Source organism: Zootoca vivipara, chromosome 13 (assembly GCF_963506605.1).
Source record: "Zootoca vivipara chromosome 13, rZooViv1.1, whole genome shotgun sequence".
In the NCBI taxonomy this organism is placed as follows: domain Eukaryota; kingdom Metazoa; phylum Chordata; class Lepidosauria; order Squamata; family Lacertidae; genus Zootoca; species Zootoca vivipara.
Window position 1 is genome coordinate 52003175 of NC_083288.1, and position 21991 is coordinate 52025165.

Genomic DNA, 21991 nt, shown 5'->3' on the forward strand with positions numbered 1-21991 from the left:
CCTGTCCCTCAGATCCAACAGCGGTCCATGTGTTTCAGCTCGGCACGACATCCAACATTTTTAAGCATCTTCCATGCAAACTGTTACCAAATAAAGCACTTTAAAGAAACACCCACCTAGACAGCACCCTTTGGCAGTCTCTGCTCATTTCAGGGATTTGGGAGAAGGGGTCCTTTGGAGGCTCTGCATTTGAAAGATCCATGATCTAAATCTGGTTGGGGGGGGGGGTGGCCGATGAGGTGCTTCATGGCTCTCTCCTGGGCTCGGTGTTCAAGGTCTTTATAAAATTCCTTGGATGAAAGATCTACGTTGGCTCCCAGTACGTTTCCGAGCACAGTTCAAAATGTTGGTGCTGACCTTGAAAGCCCTAAATGGCCTCAGTCCAGTTTACCTGAAGGAGCGTCTCCACCCCCATCGTTCTGCCTGGACACTGAGGTCCAGCACCGAGGGCCTTCTGGCGGTTCCCTCGTTGCGAGAAGCCAAGTTGCAGGGAACCAGGCAGAGGGCCTTCTCAGTGGTGGCACCCACCCTGTGGAACGCCCTCCCATCAGATGTCAAAGAGAAAAACAGCTACCAGATTTTTAGAAGACATCTGAAGGCAGCCCTGTTTAGGGAGGCTTTTAATGTTTAATTGTTTATTTCATTTTTCTGTTGTAAGCCGCCCAGAGTGGCTGGGGAAACCCAGCCAGATGGGCGGGGTATAAATAATAAATTATTATAATTATTATAATTTAGCAGGTGCTCATGCCGCAGAAGACAGAATTGAGATTCAGGGACAGGGTGGCCTCAACAGATCGGAGGACTGGGACAAAACCAGGGCTATTTTTTCAGCAGGAACCTGCCAGAACTCAGTTCCAGCCCCTCTCGGGTGGGCACCATTGCCACTATAAGAGAACAGGAGAGGCATTCGGGGTGAATCCTGGCACCTCTTTTTTTTTCTAGAAAAATAGCACTGGCCCAAACTACCAAGATGCATTTCAATGGGGACAAATGCCAGGTTCTGTTGAGCAGGAATAACCAGGTGCACAAATATTGGGGGGGGGGTGCAAACTGGCTTACCAGCAGTGCATGTGAAAAAGATTGAGAGGTCTTGGGTTTGTAACCAGTAGGAGAATTGTAGCTCTGTGTTTGGAACAGGGGCCTCCCAACCAACCACGGCTTCCAGGATTCTTAAGAGTGGAATCAAAGCAATTTTAAATGTACGAAAGTGGCCTGAAAAACAACTTCCCAAGTAATAAGAAGATGCTGTCCTAAATCTGCTTAACCACTTCCTCTTCACAGAGTCAGCCTTATTCAGAAAATAAAATCTCAAACCAGTTTACGAGCAAGAGGAGGGGAGGAGCAGCAGCAGCGTCGAGGACTTCCACCAAAGTTATGAAAAAGTCAGGCAGTCAAAGCGACTAGCTGCCACATGTCACCCACTTGACCGTGACTCTTGCTATTTTCAATCCTATGCCGGCGAATTCAGGTTTTGCCATTGTGGTTGATTGGCAGGCCTTGTGCAACGAACCTGTTTCCCTCGCCCCCAAGAAGAGACTGGACCATTGCGCAATAAGGAAATTGCTTCCCTTTCAAGGGTTTTCATTTTCATCTCCATGGACAGCGAGGAATGGATCAGGGCCCGAAGGTCATTCCTTCCTCACCTTGCTTTGGTGTAAGGATTTTATGCACAGGGCTGTTCCTCGCACACTGGGGAAGGTGGGAGTCTAAGCAAGCAGTAGTTTTGGGGCTCTCCTGATCTGAATCTGTATTGGAAATGGTTTTTTAAATATGTATTGTTTCATCACTTGTTGCTTGCTTTCCTGGGACAAAGAGGGCAGGATGTAACTATATGATGTTGTTGTTGTTATTCGTTTAGTCGTGCCCGACTCTTCGTGACCCCATGGACCATAGCATGCCAGGCACTCCTGTCTTCTACTGCCTCCCACAGTTTGGTCAGACTCATGTTGGTGGCTTCAAGAACACTGTCCAACCATCTCGTCCTCTGTCGTCCCCTTCTCCTTGTGCCCTCCATCTTTCCCAACATCAGGGTCTTTTCCAAGGATTCTTCTCTTCTCATGAGGTGGCCAAAGTATTGGAGCCTCAGCTTCACGATCTGTCCTTCCAGGGAGCACTCGGGGCTGATTTCCTTCAGAATGGATAGGTTTGATCTTCTTGCAGTCCATGGGACTCTCAAGAGTCTCCTCCAGCACCAGAATTCAAAAGCATCCATTCTTCGGCGATCAGCCTTCTTTATGGTCCAGCTCTCACTTCCATACATCACTACTGGGACGTAACTATAGGAAACAAATAAATGCAGGCTCTATAATGACCCTCATATTGTGGGTCAGGTGTGGGCACCTGATGAAACAGTTTTCATGAGGAATGCCAAACAGCCTGCCATTTGGTGTGTCCTTCTCAACCCTGAAGAGTGGTCACTGTAATTTTAATTAAGCCTTTGACGCATTGATCAGTCTTGTCTCCTTTTGCTTCCCTCATGGCTTACCATTTTCTCCTTTTGCATGTTTGGGGGTCTGCTCTCCTCTGATTCCTCTTTCCCTCTTTCAATTAACCTCCGTCTCTAGGGCTTAGTGGTGGGGGTTAAGCAATACCCAACCTCAGCCCAGGAGGCGGAAGTCATAGCACTGACCAGAGCACTACAACTCTGCTGGGTGCAAAGTAAACATCTATACAGAAGAGGGCGAAGGGAGAAACTCTGGGGTGGGCCACCCCATGGCATCCCTGGGGGCCGCCCCTAGGTCTCAGGTTTGGGCCCTGAAATCTCACGGTTTGGATGCTCCTGAGCCACCAACCTTAACTCCACCTCATTCATTTCAAGCTTGCAAACTCCAGCCCAGCGCAAACCTGGAAATGGTAGCACAAACTAATAATAGGGCGTCTGCCCCTCTCCCAATTAACTTCCGTCTCCAGGGCTCAGCAATGGGAGGGAGCGCCAAGGAAGAAAAACACACACAACAAACAACACATATATGTGCACCCGCCCTGTGTATTTTGAACGTTTATTTTGTTTTGACATCTTAGAATTAAAGGCAAGTGTACACAGTGACCAGTTCTCTGGCAACAACATTGCAAGGGGCCACCCCTGGGTCTCCAGCTCCTGACTAGAACCAGGGGTGAAATGGGGGTTTCTGGGAACTATAGTTCACCCCACCCAGCACCCCGATCAAACTTTTTTATGCTGCAAACCCCAAACCCTGAGATCCTCACCTAAAAGGCGGTATACAAATGTAATTAATAAGTTTCCCAGGACTACAATTCCCGACAGCCCCTGCCAGCGCAGGTGTGCGGGTTCCCTGGGGCTGACGGGAGTTGTAGTCCAAAAAGCACCCGAAGGGCAGCCGGCTTCTGGAATACTAGAAATTGTCTCTGTATGTGGGATTGTTACGCTCCTGTCGCCACGGGCGCATTTATATTTATATTTTTTCTTTCTCTTAGGGCTCTTCCCCCCCCCCCGTTCTCCAGACGCTGATGGACTACAGCTCCCATCGGCCTCAACAGCAGCGGCAAGCCGCGAGGGATGACGGGAGTCGTAGTCCGACAGCGCCCTGAGGGCGCGACGGGGGTCGCCGCCTCACGATTCATGGCAGCGGGGACGTGCAAAGAAAGCGACTCTGCTCGAAATTTCTATTTATTCTTCCCTGTCAATGGACCGTTATGCCAGTGCTGAGGCAGAAATGCCCGGATGCTGGGGGGCGGGGCGTGCGAGCCTTGCGTCGTGACGTTGGCTGGCAGGGAGAGGTGACGCGGCGTTTCCCCGCCCCGCCCCCGTCCTCCTTCGTCGGCGTCGCCGTCCGGCGTGGCTCCGCCCCCGCCCTCCGCCCTGACGCCGGCTGATGACGCCTTTGGGCGGCGCCGGCAGCCGCGGCGGCTCCTGAGGGTAGGAGGCGGCGGCGGCGGCGCTGGGAGCCGAGGCGAGAGAGAGCGAGGCCTCTGCCGCGTCCCGCGCCTCTCCCCGCTGCGGGACAAGGTGAGGCGCCCCCCCGCGCGCTGAGGGGCCGGCTCCCATCCCTGGGCCTTCCCGGCCTCCTTTCCCAACCTCACCACGGGACCCTCCTCACCTCCCCAACCTTCCTTTCCCATCGTCCTCTGCGGCTGCCCACCCCACACCTCGCCCAGGTTAACCCACCCGGTTATCTTCCCGGCCACGCCCCCTCCCCTCCCCCTCTTTGTATCGGGCTCCCCACACACACACTAACGCACAAGAGGCGCTTCCCGGCCACGCCCCCTCCCCCCACCCTTATGGGGTCTTCTGGGGACTCTTGTTCCAGCACTGTGATAGGTGCACCTAGATTCACTTGCAGGCAGGAGCTCCCTGCCAGACTCGCCCCCCCCCCTTCTTAAAGGGCTGAGGTAGGTCAGGGTGTAGGACACTGTTGGGTTGGGTTGGTGTTTGTGTGTGCAAGGCAACTTCACCTGTTTGTGTCTGGAGAAGAAATATATCTGTTTATTGCAAAAGGAGAAAATGTTAAGGGGAAGGTGGCATGGTGGGGCAATGGTTAGAGCACATGCTCTGCATGCATTGCAGGGGGTTGGGATGGATGACCCTTGGGGTCCCTTCCAAGTCCACCGTTCTGTGGTTCCATGCAGGAGGTCCTGGGTTCAGCCACCAGTGGCATCTCCAGGTAAGTGTAGGAAGGCGCCTCCAGGAGGAGAGGACCAAATTGATGGCAGGAGGGCTACAGCTTCGGCTCCCCAGTCGGAGGCTGCAATGCTTCTAAATGCCAGTTGCTGGAATCTGCTGTACAGGAGAAGGCCGTCACTGCACTTGCGTCCTGCTTATGGGTTTCTCATCTGGTCGGGCGCTGTGAGAACAGGGGTCTGGGCTAGGTGGGCCACCGGCCTGATCCAGCAGGCGTTTCTTATGTTCTTGGAAACCCCCGGAGAGTTCCCGTGTGTTGATGAGCCAAAGTGCACACCTCTGGAGGGAAAGGGAATTCGCTCGGGGGTAGTGCACCTGTTCTAGGTGCAGAAGGCCCCCGGTTCGATCCCCAGCAGCATCTCGAGGTAAGGCTGGGAGAGGCTCCTGCCTGAAATGATGAAATGCCACTGCTGCCAGTCAGTGTAGAAAGTATTGATCTGGATGGACCCCCAAAGGTCTGAGTTGGGCACTTTCCTACCTTCCAGCTGAGACCACAGTGGGGCCGCGAGTCCTTTGCATTCAGTAAACTCGTGTCTTAAGCATCTGCAGGTAAAAGACTCTCAGGTGGCCGGATGCCTCCGCCAGAGCAAGCCATGGTCAGTCAGAGTAAATGGCAAGACGGTGTGATTTGGTTTCCTCTCCCCTTTGCACTTCGCCCTCCTAGCCTTATTCCTATACTGAAAGCCAGTATAGGAGAGAGAGATAGGGTTACACTTCACTTGGCCAACTGAGGTTTGTGTCAAACCCTCAGTTTTCTGCCATGTCCTCTTAAACCTGCATTCTTCTATCCCCTTTGCGTGGCATAAGATGAACCTGCTAAATCAGGCCAAAGAGGGCCATATCTTGTCCAGCACCCTTATAGTGGCTAACCAGATGCCTGTGGGAAAGAAGACCCTGAGTATCAGAGCACTCTCTCCTCCAATGGTTTCCAGCAGCTGGTATTCAGAAGGATGCATCATGGCTACTACCCTAGTCAGCCATAGCCCTCTCCTCCGCCATGAATTTGTCCAAGCCTCTTTGAAAGCCATCTAGGTTTGTGGCCATCAATGCCTCCCGCATGAGCAAGTGCCATAAGTATGTGCAATGTGAAAAAGTCCTTTCTTTTATCTGTCCTGTAACTAAGTGAATAATGAGGTAGTGGCCCCCTTGCCTGAGGCTTGAGGGGGGGGCAGGGGGAGGTTGGCATTCATTGAGCTGGGAAGCCCATGCAAATTTTGCTGCTAGCCCCTGCATGTTTAGATATTTCAGTTGAGCTTTCCAGTCCTGGTTTAGGGACCGTCTTGTTCAGCTCCCTCTTTGGCATCAGAGTTTTCTGTCTCGAGATGTCACACCCACACCGAGTGAAGCCAGCCAGGTATCATGAGCAAGCACTCCAGTGGGCAGGGGAATGCTAAGCCATCTCAGGTGTGTGGAAAGCTTTTTCCCCTAATCTGCCTGAAACATGTGGGCCTAGTTTAAAAGGGGCCGGGAATCAGTATTGGGAACTGTGTCCCTCTCCCTACGTGAGATGCAGAAGAAGAAAAATGTAGGAACAAATTCCCAAACAGTGATTCAAGCTGGAGGCACATTTTACAGACAGCTTTGTGCAAATATCTTCAGGAGCAAATGTTCTCCCTTGCTTTGAAAGGGAATAAAAAAAAGGCTTTGAGTTATTTGAACTTTTTATTATTTATTGCATTCATATACCAACTTTTTCTCTAAGGAACTCAAGGTAGCATATATTCTTCTCCCTATCCCCATTCAATCTTTACAACAACCCTGTGAGGTAGGTTAAGCTGAGAGGCAGCCACTTCCCCCAAGTCACCCTGTGAGAGCTTCATGGCTGAGTTGGAATTTGAACCCTGGTTCTCTCCCAGCTCCTAGTCTTGACACTCTTGTCGACTACACCACACTGGCTCTCGAAACATAATTGCCAGTGTACAACCAAGGATGGGATTCGAACCCACGCTCGCACTGCCACTGCCTTAACCACTCAGCCACCATGTGTGCAGGAAGGGTAGTCTTGGAGGTACGCAGTCCAGCTTCTGACGTGCTTTGACGTTTGTGGTTTTTCTTAAATCCATTAAAGCACTGTCCAGTCTTAATGGATGCAACTACATTTGGAAAGGTTGCTTGAAGGCAAGCAGGAAGGGCCAGGCAGGAACTGGGTTCACGCCCACCTAAGTATTTCTGCGTTCTGTACAACTTCTGCTTCACTTGCCTGTGCCTGGTGCTAGTCGTGTACTGAACAAGCAGCCCTCTCCATGCGTCCTGTCGCCTCTGGTTTTCTCAATGTGGAAGCCTCTCCTACTCTTCCTCCCATGACCGTAACACAGCTCTCTCTTTTTTTTCTCTCTCTCTCTCCCCCCCCCCCCCCCGCAGCCGCATCGGCACCATGAAGGAAATGTTTCAAGACGAGAAGTATTGGGGGGGCCCGTCCCCCAGCCTCCGCGACCCCACGAGGCACCGGGACAAGCTGTGCCGCCCCTCCCAGGAGTGGGGGGAGCCTGAGCGCAAACACGGCGGCTGCTTCGAGGGGAACCGGCACCTGCCCTACGCGAAGAAGCAGCCCCTGGGATTCAGCCCCTCGTCCTCCACCAGTGAGGAGGAAGAAGGGAGGTGGGACCTCCCCTGCATGTCTGGCTGGGAGGTGGCCGGGGTGGGCCCGGCCCACCCGGCCCAGAGCAAAGCCGGCAGGGCAAAGGTCCCTCGGAGCGGGGGCCGGGCCTGGCCCTTCGACGTGGCTGCAGGCTCTGGCTCCAGGAGGCGCCCGCAGCTTCTGGGGGCGCCGAGGTCGCGCTGCTTCCGCCGCCAGCGCCGGCGCGCCCTGCGGGCCTTCCGGATGCTCCTCTACGCCAAGAGCTCCTCCCTGGCTTTCCATTGGAAGCTTTGGGGGAAGATGGGCTCCAGGGGGCGCCGGCGGGGAGGGGGAGCGGTGGGGGCGAAGCGGGCCCGGTCGTCCCTGTCCCTCTCCCCCGGTTCGCAGCCTGACGACGACCACCTCCCCATCTACAAGAAGAGCTGCCCCTTGCGGGAGGAGGACTGCCGGGGCGGGGCCAAGCGCAGGCCCCGCCCCGCCCGCTTCAAGCCCCGCCCTCCCGAGCCCCACCTGGACTATGACTTGGACGGGGCTTTCCCTGCCTCCTCCTCCTCCTCCTCGCCTCCCGCTTCTTCTCGCCTCGGCCTGCTGGGGGCCCTGATGGACGACGCCTCGCCCTACCCTCAGTACGTGGAGCTGCAGAGGGTCAGCTTCGACAAAGACCCCGGAGCTGCAGAGCTGGAGGAGGAAGCCGCCGGCCTGCTCAAGTACCCTGGCGGAGGGGCCCACGCATCCCCCAGGACTAGAAGAGGCGGAGAGGCAGAGCACAGCCTGGATGGAGACGGAGGTAAAGCTCACGTTTAACCGCTGCCCTTCGACCCCCTCCTGCCGTTTGTGGTGGCTAGCTAATAACTAGCTCTGTGTGGATTATGTGTAGTAGCGTGCTGCATTTCTTGTTCATTCGTGTATTTATCTGGCACGTCGGCACCCCGCTCCTCAGCCAAAAACGGCTCCCAGAGCAGTTTACAAAACCATCCCTACCCGCAGGCTTAGACCAGTTGGGCGAGGTATAAATGATAAATTATTACAATAAAAAGGTAAAGGGACCCCTGACCATTAGGTCCAGTCGTGACCGACTCTGGGGTTGCGCGCTCATCTCGCATTATTGGCCGAGGGAGCCGGCGTACAGCTTCCAGGTCATGTGGCCAGCATGACAAAGCCGCTTCTGGCGAACCAGAGCAGCACATGGAAATGCCGTTTACCTTCCCGCTGTAGCGGTTCCTATTTATCTACTTGCATTTTGGCGTGCTTTCGAACTGCTAGGTTGGCAGGAGCTGGGACCAAGCAACGGGAGCTCACCCCGTCACAGGGATTCGAACCGCCGACCTTCCGATCAGCAAGCCCTAGGCTCAGTGGTTTAACCACAGCGCCACCTGTGTCCCTATTACAATAATTATTAACTTAAAAAAAAAACCCACAACAACACACAAGGAAAGAGGAAAATAAAAGCTGATTTCCCATTTCCAAACATTTGTTCCCATCATGCCAAGCTGGCACAGTTCAGGGGCAGGAGGGGCCTGACGGAGCCGGGCAAAGCCGGTGAAAAGCGCTTTCCCCGCCCTTCCTCTCCCACTGGGGCATGACAGCCGAGGGAAGGGGAAGCCTGGTGGACCGGGCCCATCGCAATTTTAAATAACTGCCTGTGACTTTTTAAACTGGGTGTGCCTTTGCACCGTGTTTGCTTGTGCACGAGGTGGGCTAGCATCACGGGGAAGGGTGTGAAGCTGGATGGTGCCCAGTTCAAAACTTGCCCCGGCTGTGCACTCACTAGGTGACCTTCCGGGAAAGCCGCTTGCCCCTCTGCTCCCTGTTTCCACCATATCTTTATAGACGCTAGTGCAGATGCCTGTGAATGAAATGGGATGCCTGTGAATGAGATGGAGGGGGGGGGGCAAATGGCAGTCTGTCCCAGCCAGGTCTATGGAGAAGGGGTTCTTTAGGGAGGAAGCAGAGGGTGAGTACTGCACCTGAACTTCCTTTCTGTGGCAAAGGTTCCAGGTTCAATCCCTGGCATCTCAAAAGTGGGGCTGGGAAAGACGGCCCCCTTTGAGGCACTGCCGTGTTTCTCAAACTCCAGCAGTTGTTGGACTTAGCGATGTTAAAAATTCTTGAGAATAATCTTTTGGAGAATATTCTTGATTAATGAGAATATTAGAGGATTTTCATTTAAGACAAGAGGATTTTCATTTTAATGCATTGAGAATGATATAATTTCAATGCATGGGAAGTGTTATAATTAGTTAACATACTTGTTCAGATGGCAAGCAAAAACTGTACAGATACTTTTATAAAGTGGGACGATGCAGTGAATTCACAGTCTTTGATAGGCCTGAATTTGAAATGACCATAATAATATCAATCATACTGGCTATATAAAAGAGCACAAAAATTGTAGCATGACACGTGAAAGTGGGCCTACTGCAAATACGTAAGTAGGTCTAAAACTCTAGTTGTAGGCCTAAATTTGAAATGTCAATATTAATGCTGCACACTGTATACAAAAAACTATAGCATTAAACTTGAAGCATTATTACAGTAGGCTCATAAAAGGTCTAAATTTTGATTACAGCTTGACTTATTCTAGATTTTTTTAATGTGGGTTGTAAAACTGGTTCTTACATTAGAATCTATAGTTTGTGGAGAATATTCTCCGGAGAATTTTCTAGCAGAGAATGTTCTCATTCTCGAGAATATTCTCACCTCACATCACTAGTTGGACTAAAACTCCCATCATCCCTAGCTAGCAGGACCAGCGGTCAGGGATGATGGGAGTTGTAGTCCATACCCAAGTTTGAGAAACACTGCTCTTGAGAGCTGCTTTCTCTAGGAGTAAATCTTTTTTTAAAAAAAAAATTTAATACTTTATTTCAAGTTCTTAAAATTTACATAATACAAAAAACCTACAGAAAACATGAAAAGAAACTGAAAAACCCAAAGAAAAAACCAAATAATCTATAAACAATATACATGAACCAGAACTCAAATTCGAACATAGGCCAAACCAAACATACAAAAATCATAATAACCAAACATAATAATCAGGAATAACGTGTATATATATATATGTACCTACATGCATATATATACTAACTCAAAAAGCTAACTGATTCGCACATTACACATCAAGCATAATGCGGAAGAAAAAGAGAAGGAAAAAAACCACAAAGGATGATACAGAAACCAGAAAATCAGGGAGACACAAAAAAAAAAGGGAAAAAACAAAAACCAAAATACTTCCAATTGTCTGCGTACTGATACCTTGTGTTGTAGTTTTATCTTTACTTGTTTTACTCCAACTTTCGCGCCCGGCCACTTCCGGGTAGATTTACCTACTTTAACCTGAAATGTATTGTCCATTTGTACAGATTTTAATTTAAGCAAATCACCAACTCCGATTTTAATCCTTCCTTTGTTAGATATTCCTCTAGTAATTTCCATTCCCTTTGGATTTTTTGATTTGGGGTGTTTCTTATGTAAGCTGTCATCTTTGCTAAATTCATATACTCTATTAATTTATTTTGCCAATCCCATAATGTCGGTATCTCTTCCCCTTTCCATCTCTGTGCTATAAGAGTCCTTGCCGCTACCACCGCGTACAGTAAGATGTTCTTCCTGTCACTGGGTATACCCTCGGGTATCATGCTTAACAGGAACAGCTCTGGGGTCTTTCCAAATGTGCACTTTAGCATCCTCTTTAGCTTCTCATAAATCATATTCCAGAACCCTTGAATTTTTTTGCACTGCCACCAGCAGTGCATGTACGATCCTACTTGCACATGGCACTTCCAGCACTTATTTGAGCCTTTTTTATAAATCTTTACTAATTTTTCTGGAGTTAGGTGCCACCTATATACCATCTTCAGGATATTTTCCTTTATCGCTGTGCAGGCTGTGAATCTTATACTTTCTGTCCATAATTTCTCCCACTGTGTACAATCAATAACCCTGTCGAAATCCTGTGCCCACTTTACCATAACAACTTTGACTATCTCATCTTTTAAATTCCATTCCAATACTCTAGTCTAGGAGTAAATCTTATTGAGCTTAGATGGATCAGTTGTCTGAGTAAGAAGGCAACGTCTTCCCTATTTTCTTGAGCAGCAGCCCCGTACCAGGTGTCGCTCAAAAGATCTAAGAAATCAGTGCAGTTTCAAAGTTGGTGGTTAGAATCAGTGCAGCTTTGAAAAGTTCGCTCTGCTGCTGTGTCCGCAGCACCGAAGGGACCTCCCCAGGACACAAGACCAGGTGGTGTTTCTGGAGGTCCTGGGCTGCCCAGACGACAGGACCCCCTCAGACATTTGGCACCAGCTAGGCTGCAGGAGTTGCTAGGAGGAGACTCCCATTTCTAATTTCTCCATGCCATCTAAATTCAAAATTGCGCCCCATTGCATCCAAACACAGATGAAAACCTGATCTTTGATCTCAGGAACAGCCATGAGGAATTTGGTTAAGTCCTCCTCCGTTGTCTCCCAAGATAGGCAGAGTCCAATCCAATCTTAAGAGGCGTCCAGTGCATAGCGAAGACAAAACAGCAAAAAGATATACTGTAGTAGACTAGCGGAAGGTGCCCAGCATTGCCCAGGAATTCGGGGGGGGGGCGGATCCTGAGATTTATAAATAGATAGCGTAATTTGTTAGTTTTTAGGGCTGTACTTTGTTATTATGTCTTATTGTAATTTTATTGGTGTTAGCCGCCCTGAGCCTGGTTTTGACTGGGAAGGGCGGGGTATAAATAAAAATTTGTTGTTATTATTATTATTATTACTTTACCTGGAGAATACCTGGCCAGGATTTGGCCCTGAATCAAACATTCCATTATTACGGGGGCCATAGATGAGAGGCCACCTGGCCCTCAACACTGGACAAATGGGGGCAGTGGTTGTTTTTTCTGGGGCCCCACCCCTAGTCCTGGGGTTAGAGCTCCTCTTCCTGCCAAATCCGGGTGCACGGCCCTATTACAGTAGTTTCTTTTCATATTTGGTTAAAAATCAGTGCAGTCCTGAATGTTTCAGCCCACCACCTTGGGCGATGATATCTTCAGAGGTGTCAAAATCATTTGGAATGGCCATCTTGATTCAAAATGGTGTGGGGCGGTGTCCAAACACCGATGAGAACCGTCTCCCTCTCCTCAGGAGTCGTTGCTCCAAGGTTGGCACCGATATCTCACGAGAGAGAGATGGGTGGACAAACCGCTTTCCAAAATGTGTAGTAGTTGGTGGGGGGCCCCTGCTATTAACGTACATGGGTCCCTGCGAGGCCTCTGAAACCCTCCCGCCTCTCTCTTGCGCTGTGCTGCAGGCCCCATGGACGCCCTCCCCAACGGCTTTGCCTCCCTCACTCCCGACGGCGACCTCTGCTCCCTCCCCGGAGTCACGGACGCCACCATCCTCATCAGCAACGTCTGTAGCATCGGGGGCCACGCGGCCGAGGAGCTCTTCCAGGGGCCCCGGGACAAAGACAGGCCGCTGGATCCTTCCGGGGTCAGACTCGAAGGCGACCTGGCCGCCGAGGGCAGCCAAGAGAGGCCCGGCGAGAAGGCCGCCCAGCACAGCCCCCTGAGAGAGGAACACATCACGTGTGTGCACAGTAAGGAGAGGGGGCAGGAATGTGGGGGTGGGCAAGCAGGTGAAACAGTCTTCTCCCCTCCTCCCCCAATCTTCAAGGCCATTGTCCCCAGACTGTCTTGGAGGATGGTGGTTGCTTCGATCTGGCTTCAGGCCCAGCTGGGGGAGAGAACTGGCCTTGGGGGCAGGGAGTCCTGTCTGGTTAGTTTCCTTGGGCCTCTTAGCAGCATTCGCTACCCTCTGCCATGGCGCCCTTCTGATTCATTGCATCAGCGTTGGGCTTTGCAATTGCTCTTGCCCTTCCTTTTCTATTTTCATCTGTGGTTATTGTTTGTATTTGCGTGCTCCCCTTCATTTGTGGCTCTCGGGGCTATTCGCAACATGAAAGATAAAAAAAACACAAAATGCATACTTAAGAACAAGAAGAAAAAGAAACCCCCCGCCCCACATTTAAAGATCTACATTGGCTCCCAGTACGTTTCCAAGCACAATTCAAAGTGTTGGTGCTGACCTTTAAAACCTTAAATGGCCTCGGTCCAGTATACCTGAAGGAGCGTCTCCACCTCCCATCATTCTGCCCGGACACTGAGGTCCAGCACCGAGGGCCTTCTGGCGGTTCCCTCGTTGCGAGAAGCCAAGTTGCAGGGAACTAGGCAGAGGGCCTTCTTGGTGGTGGCGCCTGCCCTGTGGAACGCCCTCCCAACAGATGTCAAAAACAACTACCAGACTTTTAGAAGACATCTGAAGGCAGCTCTGTTCAGGGAGGCTTTTAATGTTTAATAGATTATTGTGTTGTATTTTTCTGTTGGAAGCCACCCAGAGTGGCTGGGGAGACCCAGCCAGATGGGCGGGGTATAAATAATAAATTATCCCCTTTGCACAGTACATGATGATGATGATGATGATGATAGCACCTGCCATTATATTTTTCTGTGCTTCATTATACATAAATGTTCCTCTTCAACCAGGCCTTGGGCATTAGATGTTCATCAGCCCAAGGCCTGGTTGAAGAGGAACATTTATGTATAATGAAGCACAGAAAAATATAATGGCAGGTGCTATCATCATCATCATCATCGTCATCATGTACTGTGCAAAGGGGATATCTAGAGCCAAACATAGAGGGGCAGATTTCCATATGAAACACAATAAATCGATATCACAAAGGTCCAAGTAGCACAAATGGGTTTGCATTCTCCTGGACCTTATTGCTCCAGCGCATTATGAAAAGGCCCCGTTTCCCAATGAAGTCCTAGATCTTACCCTATATGTAAGCTTAACCATGCCTGGTTTTTTTTTTTAAAAAAAAGAAACAACACTGGCGGTGTGAGCATGGTTCACATGTTGGGCTGCAACCGGCGAGGCCAGGGTTCAAATCCACAGCTTCTGAAACCCTAAACCCCGAGGCATGTGGGGAAGTTATGGGACGGGATGGAGCGGGGGGCACAGCCTGAGATTGAATACAAGCAAGATGGAGGTGCTGTGAGGCTGGGAGAGAATTAGTTTGTAAGGAGGATTAGCGCTGGGTAGATACCTCTCCCGCTAGGTGGCAATTTGGGAGTCCCCGGTTCTGATTTGGGAAGTGCAGGTGTTGTCAGTAGCCAGGTGTGGCTTTGGCTAGCATGCTGACTGCAGGCCTTTCCTGCAGAAGCCACGATGACCCATGCCCTGATGGCGTCTTGGCTACTGGGAGGGCCTTCTCGGTGGTGGCTGCCCCCAAACTTTGGAACTCCCTCCCTAAAGAGGCCAGACAGGCTCCCTCCTTGTCGTCCTGCTGGCAGGTGAAGGCAGTTTTATTCCGACCAGCCTTTGGCAACTGACTGAGGTTTTTCTTGAAGGAAATGGATATTTAAATGGGGCTGTGATGTATTTAATATAAAGAACAGGATTGTGTATTTAGGACTTCCCCTGGCCCCATCTGATCTTCTCCCCCAAAGGTTCACTGCCTGCTTCATCATGATATGGCGAAGGTAATTACTTTCCCCCACAAAAAAGCACGTAGAACTGCAGAAGGAAGCTGGAAGGCCAAAGCGCGCTCTCTCTCTCTCTCTTTCTCTTTCACTTCCTCCCACTTCCTCCTTCAGCAGAATGTGCTTTCCAAGGCTTGGAAGAGAAGCTGAAAACAGGAAGCTCAGTGGCCAAGAGGGGAGAGGGGGGAGTAATCTGGGGGGAATGGGAAGAGAGGCAGGGGGTGGGCAGAAAATGAGGGAGGCATAGAAGTCAGGGAAGGGGGAGAGTGCAAAAGGGAACACACACACAATTTCCTTTAAAATGGATGCTCTTAAAATTGTACCCCCCACCTCAATGGCTTCTCGCCTTTCCATCCAAATCACAGACCAAATCTATCTCCATTGACTGAACACTACAGATCACAGCTTCAGGGCTTTTTAGCTTTAAAGTAAAGGTAAAGGGACCCCTGACCATTAGGTCCAGTCGTGACCGACTCTGGGGTTGCGGCGCTCATCTCGCGTTATTGGCCGAGGGAGCCGGCGTACAGCTTCCAGGTCATGTGACCAGCATGACAAAGCCGCTTCTGGCAAACCAGAGCAGCACATGGAAACGCTGTTTACCTTCCCGCTGTAGCGGTTCCTATTTATCTACTTGCATTTTGGCGTGCTTTCGAACTGCTAGGTTGGCAGGAGCTGGGACCAAGCAACGGGAGCTCACCCCGTCACAGGGATTCGAACCTCAGACCTTCTGATCAGCAAGCCCTAGGCTCAGTGGTTTAACCCACAGTGCCACCTGGGTCCCTTCTTTTTAGCTTTAGCATACTGCAAAAACACAGCTCCAAGGGGCTCGAAATTATTTTCAAGGGATCTCCTGCTCAACAACCAATTCCTAGGTCACCTCTTGTGCCCACAGCTGTCTTCAGTTGTTTATTGGTGGTTCTGCTCTCCTTAGGATAAATAATAATAATAATAATAATAACAATAATAACAATAATAATAATCCTGAAGCTTCATGAGGATCTGTGCCTTGGACCAGGGCTAGATCTGTAGTTTTGTTCCCTGTGCAGACTACAATGTCCGCTCTAATTTGATGGCATGTAAAAGGGGGCAGCTAAAAGGAAGTCCTTCGTGCGACGCAGTCAAACGGTGGGACCCCCCCCCCCAGGAGGCAGGGATGGCCAGCAACGTGGATGGATTTGAAAGAGGTCTAGCCAAATTCATGGAGGAGGAGAGGGCTATCGATGGCTCCTAGCTGGGATGGCTGTGCTCTGCCTCCACAGTTGGAGGAAGCAATGCTTCTGAATGCCATTTGCTGGAAAACGCCAGAGGGGAGACTTGCTCTTGGGCTCGGATCCTGCTTACAGGTTTCCCATTGGGGCATCTGGGTGGCCACTGCGAGAACAGAATGCTGGGCTGGAGGGGCCGTTGGCCTGATTCAGCAGGGCTCTCACAAAAAAACACAAATTAATTAATTTTATTTATCTGTGCCGTAAAATTTACACACTGCTAGGTTGTAAAAAAACAACAACAGCAGCAACCCGCCAACAACAGCCCTCAGAGTGGTTTACAGAAAAAGACAAAGCAAATTTATTGATGAGAAAAATAAGCAACAATGATTTAAGATCAACACACACAGAAAGTACAGTAGTTGAATCACAAATCACTACAGTAATAGAATATGGTGTCGGGATTCAGAATTCAAGAGGTTCAGTTTTAATGACCTCATAGTCGGACACACAGCCCTGTCTCCCATCCACAGAGAGCCCGCTTCCTTTTAATATTTAAAACTGTCTTCTGCACCTCCAGACTATTCTCAGGACCACCCAAGCAGTGTCCATCCTTCCCCCCTCCCCCAATAAACTCTGTGGCTTGGCTCCCTTAAGCCTGCCAGGAAAGAGGTTCCCTTGGCTTCAGGTTTTTCCTCCTGCCGTTTCTGCCAGACATCCTGGACGAGTTCCTGCAGACGTACGGCAGCCTCATCCCCATCAGCGTGGACGAAGTCGTGGAGAAGCTAGAGGACATCTTCCAGGAGGAGTTCTCTACCCCTCAGAGGTAGGGCCTCTCTTCCCCCTCGGGTGGAATTGGTGGAGAGAGCTGGGTGAGGGCAGTCGCCAGAAATCGAGGCACCACATGGCTTGAAAACTGAGTGTGAGGGGCTCGCTCAGGAGGCCTGGGTCCTTTCTTTCTGCTTAGTAATTTTACCGACCTGACTTCTCTACCAGGACTGACTTCGGTTAAGACTCTGCATCTTATGGGGTGTTCGGTTCCAAGGGTTAGGGCGCACACACGAATGTTGCGTACAGTGGTACCTTGGTTCTCAAAATTAATCTGTTCCGGAAGTCTGTTCCAAAACCAAAGCGTTCCAAAACCAAGGCACGCTTTCCCATAGAAAGTAATGCAAAAGGGATTGATCCATTCCAGGCTTTTAAAAATAACCCCTAAAACAGCAGGTTAACATGAATTTTACTATCTTAACGAGCCCATTGATCCATAAAATGAAAGCAATAATCAATGCACTGTACTATAAAATGAATGTGCCAGTATTGTAGATGATAAAAATTAAAACTAATTTTTTTTCTTACCTTCACTGATGATAGTCATTGTTTGGATGGGGGTTAGGGTTAGGGATGGGGGGCTTTTATCTGTTTCCCCAGTCACACGATTTAATTAGTAGCCAAACTGAGTTCAACATAGTCACAAAAACAAATTAACAGAAAAAGCCACAAAAACGCAAAAACAAAAGCGCCAAACTTAATCCGGTCCAGAAGTCCATTTGACTTCTGAAATATTCGGAAACCAAGGCGTGGCTTCTGATCGGTGCAGGCCCCCCCGGAAACAATAGCCGACAGCCGCATTGGACATTCGGCTTCCGAAAAATGTTCGAAAACTGGAACACTTCCGGGTTTTCGCTGTTTGGGAACCAAGGTACCACTGTATACCCAAATCCTTGGAGCTTTCCCCCCGTGGCATTTTTGTTCTGACGGTGATCCCTCCTCTGGGGCTCTCTCTCCGGGCCCTGCAGGAAAGGCATGGTCAACCAACTGATCCAGTCCTACCAGCGCTTGCCGGGCAATGCCATGCTTCGGACCTTCCGGGTCACTTATAAGCGCCACGTGGTCACCATGGACGACCTGCAGACACTGTACGGGCCCAACTGGCTCAACGACCAGGTAGGCTGCGGAGGCGAACGGGGCAAGGGAGAGAAAGCTTGCATGGCTGGGAGGTGGTTTTTGTGTGGGGGAGAAAGCAAGGTGAGTGACTGGAGGAAGGTATTGGGGGGGGGACCGACATGGGAGAGGCACAGCCAGCGGCGGGGCAGTTATGAGAGCTGGCATGATGTGACCGCCAAGGGACGGATGTGGCTGTAAATAGTGTTTCTCCGTTTGCAAAATGGGGGTGAGGTTTCAGATCAGTGTACAGTAAGCCGAGTCCTGTGTCCGGTTCTGGGCACCCCAGTTTAAGAAGGATATTGACAGGCTGCAAGGTGTGCAGAGGAATTTGACCAAAGGGTCTGGAAACCAAGCCGGATGCGGAACGGTTGAGGGAGGGAGAAGAGGAGACCTAGAGGTGATGCGGTAGCCCACCTTCCAATATCTGAAAGGGCGTCACGTGGAAGGTGGAGCAAGCCCCGCCCAGAGTGGCAGGGCCAACCCAGTCACATGGGCGGGGTACTACTAATAAACCTATTATTACCAAGCCTTTTTTCTGCTGCTCCAGAGGGTAGGGTCCCAATTAATGGATTCAAATGACAAGAAAGGAGATTCCAACTAAACATTAGGGAGGACTTTCTGGTGGTGAGAGCTGTTCAACAGTGGAACAGTCTCCCTCGGGAGGTTGTGGCCTCCCCTTCCTCGGAGGTTTCTAAGCACAGGTTGGATGGCCATCTGTCAATGGATGCTTTAGCTGTGATTCCTTTATTGCTGGGGATTGGACTGGATGACACACACACACACACACACACACACACACACACACACACACACGGTACCTCCCAACTCTACAATTCTATTTTACTTTATTTACCAATAAAGTAGATTGGTAAACCTCATGAGATTGGCAAGAGTTTGGACTCTACCTATGTAATAAAAGCAACAAGAGAAAGCGTTTTTTTGTTCTTGAAGGTAGTTGTTAGAAGCCCTGATCTGTAGGCAATAGGACAGCCCTCTCCCAACCAGTTGTTCAGTGAACCCCCCCCAGTTAGAAAGGACTTCTACAAACAAATTTGTAACAAAGCTACCATACAGAAGCACCCATATAGGGGGTACTCCTACACAACACACAAAGAGTCATAAAACAGCCTCCTGCATACATCGAGGAAGGTCACTGATCATGGGGTGCAAAATGTCTGACTCCACACTGGTATCAGCCCCCAAAACATTTGGTCTCAACTACCGCACTTTAACCCCAATCTCCTTGGCAACCAGGCCTTCAGTAGGGGCTGTTGACATTTAAGTCCCTTATCTTACTTCCCTGTTCCCAAAACATGTCAAAGAGCTTCAAGGAGAGATGCTGGATTATTCCCCCCCCCCCCCGATGCTCAAGAGCAAAAATAGCAAAACATCCTGGCTGGCCTTGATGCTTGCGCCTCTCTTGAGGTCAGATAAGGAGAAATAAGGAACGCAGCGTGGCAGGGGAGTCGCAAAAAGCAGAAACACAAAAACCAGGCCGGATACATTCTATGTGAAAGGTTAAAAGCAATCTACCCTGAAACGGTTACAACAAAACCTGTATCAAGAATTCACTAATCAAATTCCAGATTTTTTTTAATATCGCTATGAATGGGCGTACGAATGCTATCTGACATAATAAATCTGGAGGATGGAGCCTAGCAAAATCTCCTTTGAGGAGGAGATTAAAGAAATCTGTCGACCCCCTAACCTATTTGCCTCCTTTTTTCTGGGCAGGTAATGAACATGTACGGGGACCTGGTCATGGACACAGTGCCAGACAAGGTGAGCATCGCTATTAACCTCCCAGTGATCTTTTGAGTGAAGGGAGGCATATAACTTTAATAATAATAATAATAATAATAATAATAATAATAATAATAATAAATATTTTTCACTTATGGGGGGGGTTAAAGACAGTGTGGAGACCCATGGAGGGAGCAAACGGGCCCCTTCGCCATGTGTTCATATGAAGAGCCCAGCTGGATCAGGCCCGTGGCCCCTCCAGTCCAGCATCCTGCTCTCACAGTGGCCGGCCAGACGATGCCTGAAAGGGAAGCCCGCAAGCAGGAACAGTGGTGCTCTCCCTGCTTGCGATTCCCGGGACCTGCTATTCAGGGGTATTTACTGCCTCTGGCAGGACACAGCCATTGTGGCTGGTTATTATTTATTACAGGCACGTCCAACAGGTAGATTGTGATCTACCAGTAGATCACTGGATGTCTGTGGTAGATCACTGCTAGATCACTGGCACCCCTAAAAAAAAGCTCACCCAAAATTTTCCTCCTCCCTAAAAAAAAGCTGAACTATGACCTGAAGCCCTAAACAAAAATGGGCCTCCCTCCTAAAAGAAGCTCAAAAGTTTGACCTAAACCCCAAAAAACAGGGCTTCCCCTCCTTAAAAAAAAACTCAACACCACCCTTCACCCGTAGATCTCAGGGAAGTTTACAGCAAAAAATTACAAGATGAAAACCACAAAAAGTGCGATGAAAACGATAGCCTCATCCCCTGTGATTTTGTCTGATTAAAACCGTCCAAGCTGGTGGCCGTCGCTGCCTCCTGTAGGAGAAGGCCTCAGTTGCTCCTTGCTTGAAGTAGCCCCTCTGCCGGAGCTCAGTTAGGCACGGACCAAGAGAGAGGGAGCTTCGTTCTTCCAGTAGGTGAGGGTGACCCGAGTTCTCTGGCAAGTCATGCTAGCAGCAGCAGCAGCACCCACCTCACCCTCTTTGTTGCCATGAGAAAGCAGGAGGACAACAGAGAGGGTGCTGGATCTGGAAAGGTTGCAGGCGGTTTGAGCAGACAGACCCGAGCGGCTGTCGTTCTCCATTATCACCACTTGGTGGCGCTCGTGGAATGGTCCCCAACCTGCCACAGCCTTTGCAAACCTCTTTATTATTGTTTACGGGTTAAGTACTTAATTGGTTCCAGGGTGCCATTCACACCCCGAAAAGCACTTAATCTGAGTGGCGATAGCACGCACGAACCGCCAATAGAACGCTTCTGCGCATGCGCGCGCAGCAGAGCCCGGAAGTAAACACTTCCGGGTCTGCGGAGTACTTAAACTGAAAGTACTCGAACTGAAGCGTACTTAACCCGAGGTATGACTGTATCTACATTTATAAGCAGGCAGCAACCTTTCTAGGCGTGTCCGATACGTGCACGACTGTGCACGCGCACATTGCGCTGAACCCAGAAGTGAGGGGGGTTCCGAAACGCGACCCCCAAGTAAATCGGTTCGCTACCTGCGCCACCTTTTTCTCAAAGGAGCTCAAAGCAACATACGTGGTTCTCCTCCATTTAATTCCCGCAAGAACCCTGCGGGATAAGTTAGGCTGGGAGAGGCAGTGACTGGCTCAGGGTGACCCAGTGAGCCTCATGGCTCGGTAGGGATTTGAACCCTGGTCTCCCCAAGTCCTAGCCCTGTAATCGCTACACGACACTACTGCCTCTGGGCCGCGAGAGTGCCAGATTGGCAAGGGCTTGTATATGCACTATAAATGGCTGGGATCTAGCCGGTCGGTCCAACATGGGGGTGATACCACCCTCTTCCCGCTGCTTTGACTTGCTTCCTGCCCTGACGCTTCCCACCCCTCCAGCCCCACACCGTGTCGCCTCTTTCGTGGACCCAAAGCAACTTGTTTTTTTCTTCCACCAGGTTCATTTCTTCAACAGTTTTTTCTACGATAAGCTACGAACCAAGGGGTACGAGGGAGTCAAGCGCTGGACCAAAAACGTGAGTGGCTGCCAAGAATTCTCTGTTCCAGTGCCCTTTGCAGGGTGGAGGAGCAGAGAGCGAAAGGCGGGGTGCAGATTTTTTAAAAAACAACAACAAAGCACCAAACAAATTATACACCACTTGATTTAGGGAGGGTGGAAGGCCTCAAAGGGGTTTACAAAGAGAATCAGACAATAAAATCGCCAATAAGACGGGTGAAAGAATGGTGAAAGCAACTCCTTGATATGTTCAAAAGATAAAATGAGGTTGTACGAGGCAACTTCCTGTATTGCTGAACGTCCGAGAGGAGGGGACACAGAGGGTTGGACTGGTTGATCCCTTGGGGGTCCCTTGCAGCTCTGTGATTCCATGGGGGAC

At 50.1% G+C, this 21991-nt stretch overlaps 1 protein-coding gene across 1 annotated transcript in view; it reads left to right on the forward strand.

Annotated features, from left to right (window-relative positions):
* Positions 1–3853: 3853 nt before the first annotated feature.
* SENP3 (SUMO specific peptidase 3) overlaps positions 3854–21991 on the forward strand; it is a 29126-nt gene continuing 10988 nt past the window's right edge. The window contains exons 1-7 of the mRNA XM_035136396.2: positions 3854–3967; positions 7001–8004; positions 12516–12803; positions 16671–16782; positions 17753–17900; positions 19635–19682; positions 21554–21631. Coding sequence (XP_034992287.2) covers positions 7014–8004; positions 12516–12803; positions 16671–16782; positions 17753–17900; positions 19635–19682; positions 21554–21631 — 1665 coding nt within the window. The 5' untranslated portion in view covers positions 3854–3967; positions 7001–7013. The remainder of the gene's footprint in view (positions 3968–7000; positions 8005–12515; positions 12804–16670; positions 16783–17752; positions 17901–19634; positions 19683–21553; positions 21632–21991) is intronic.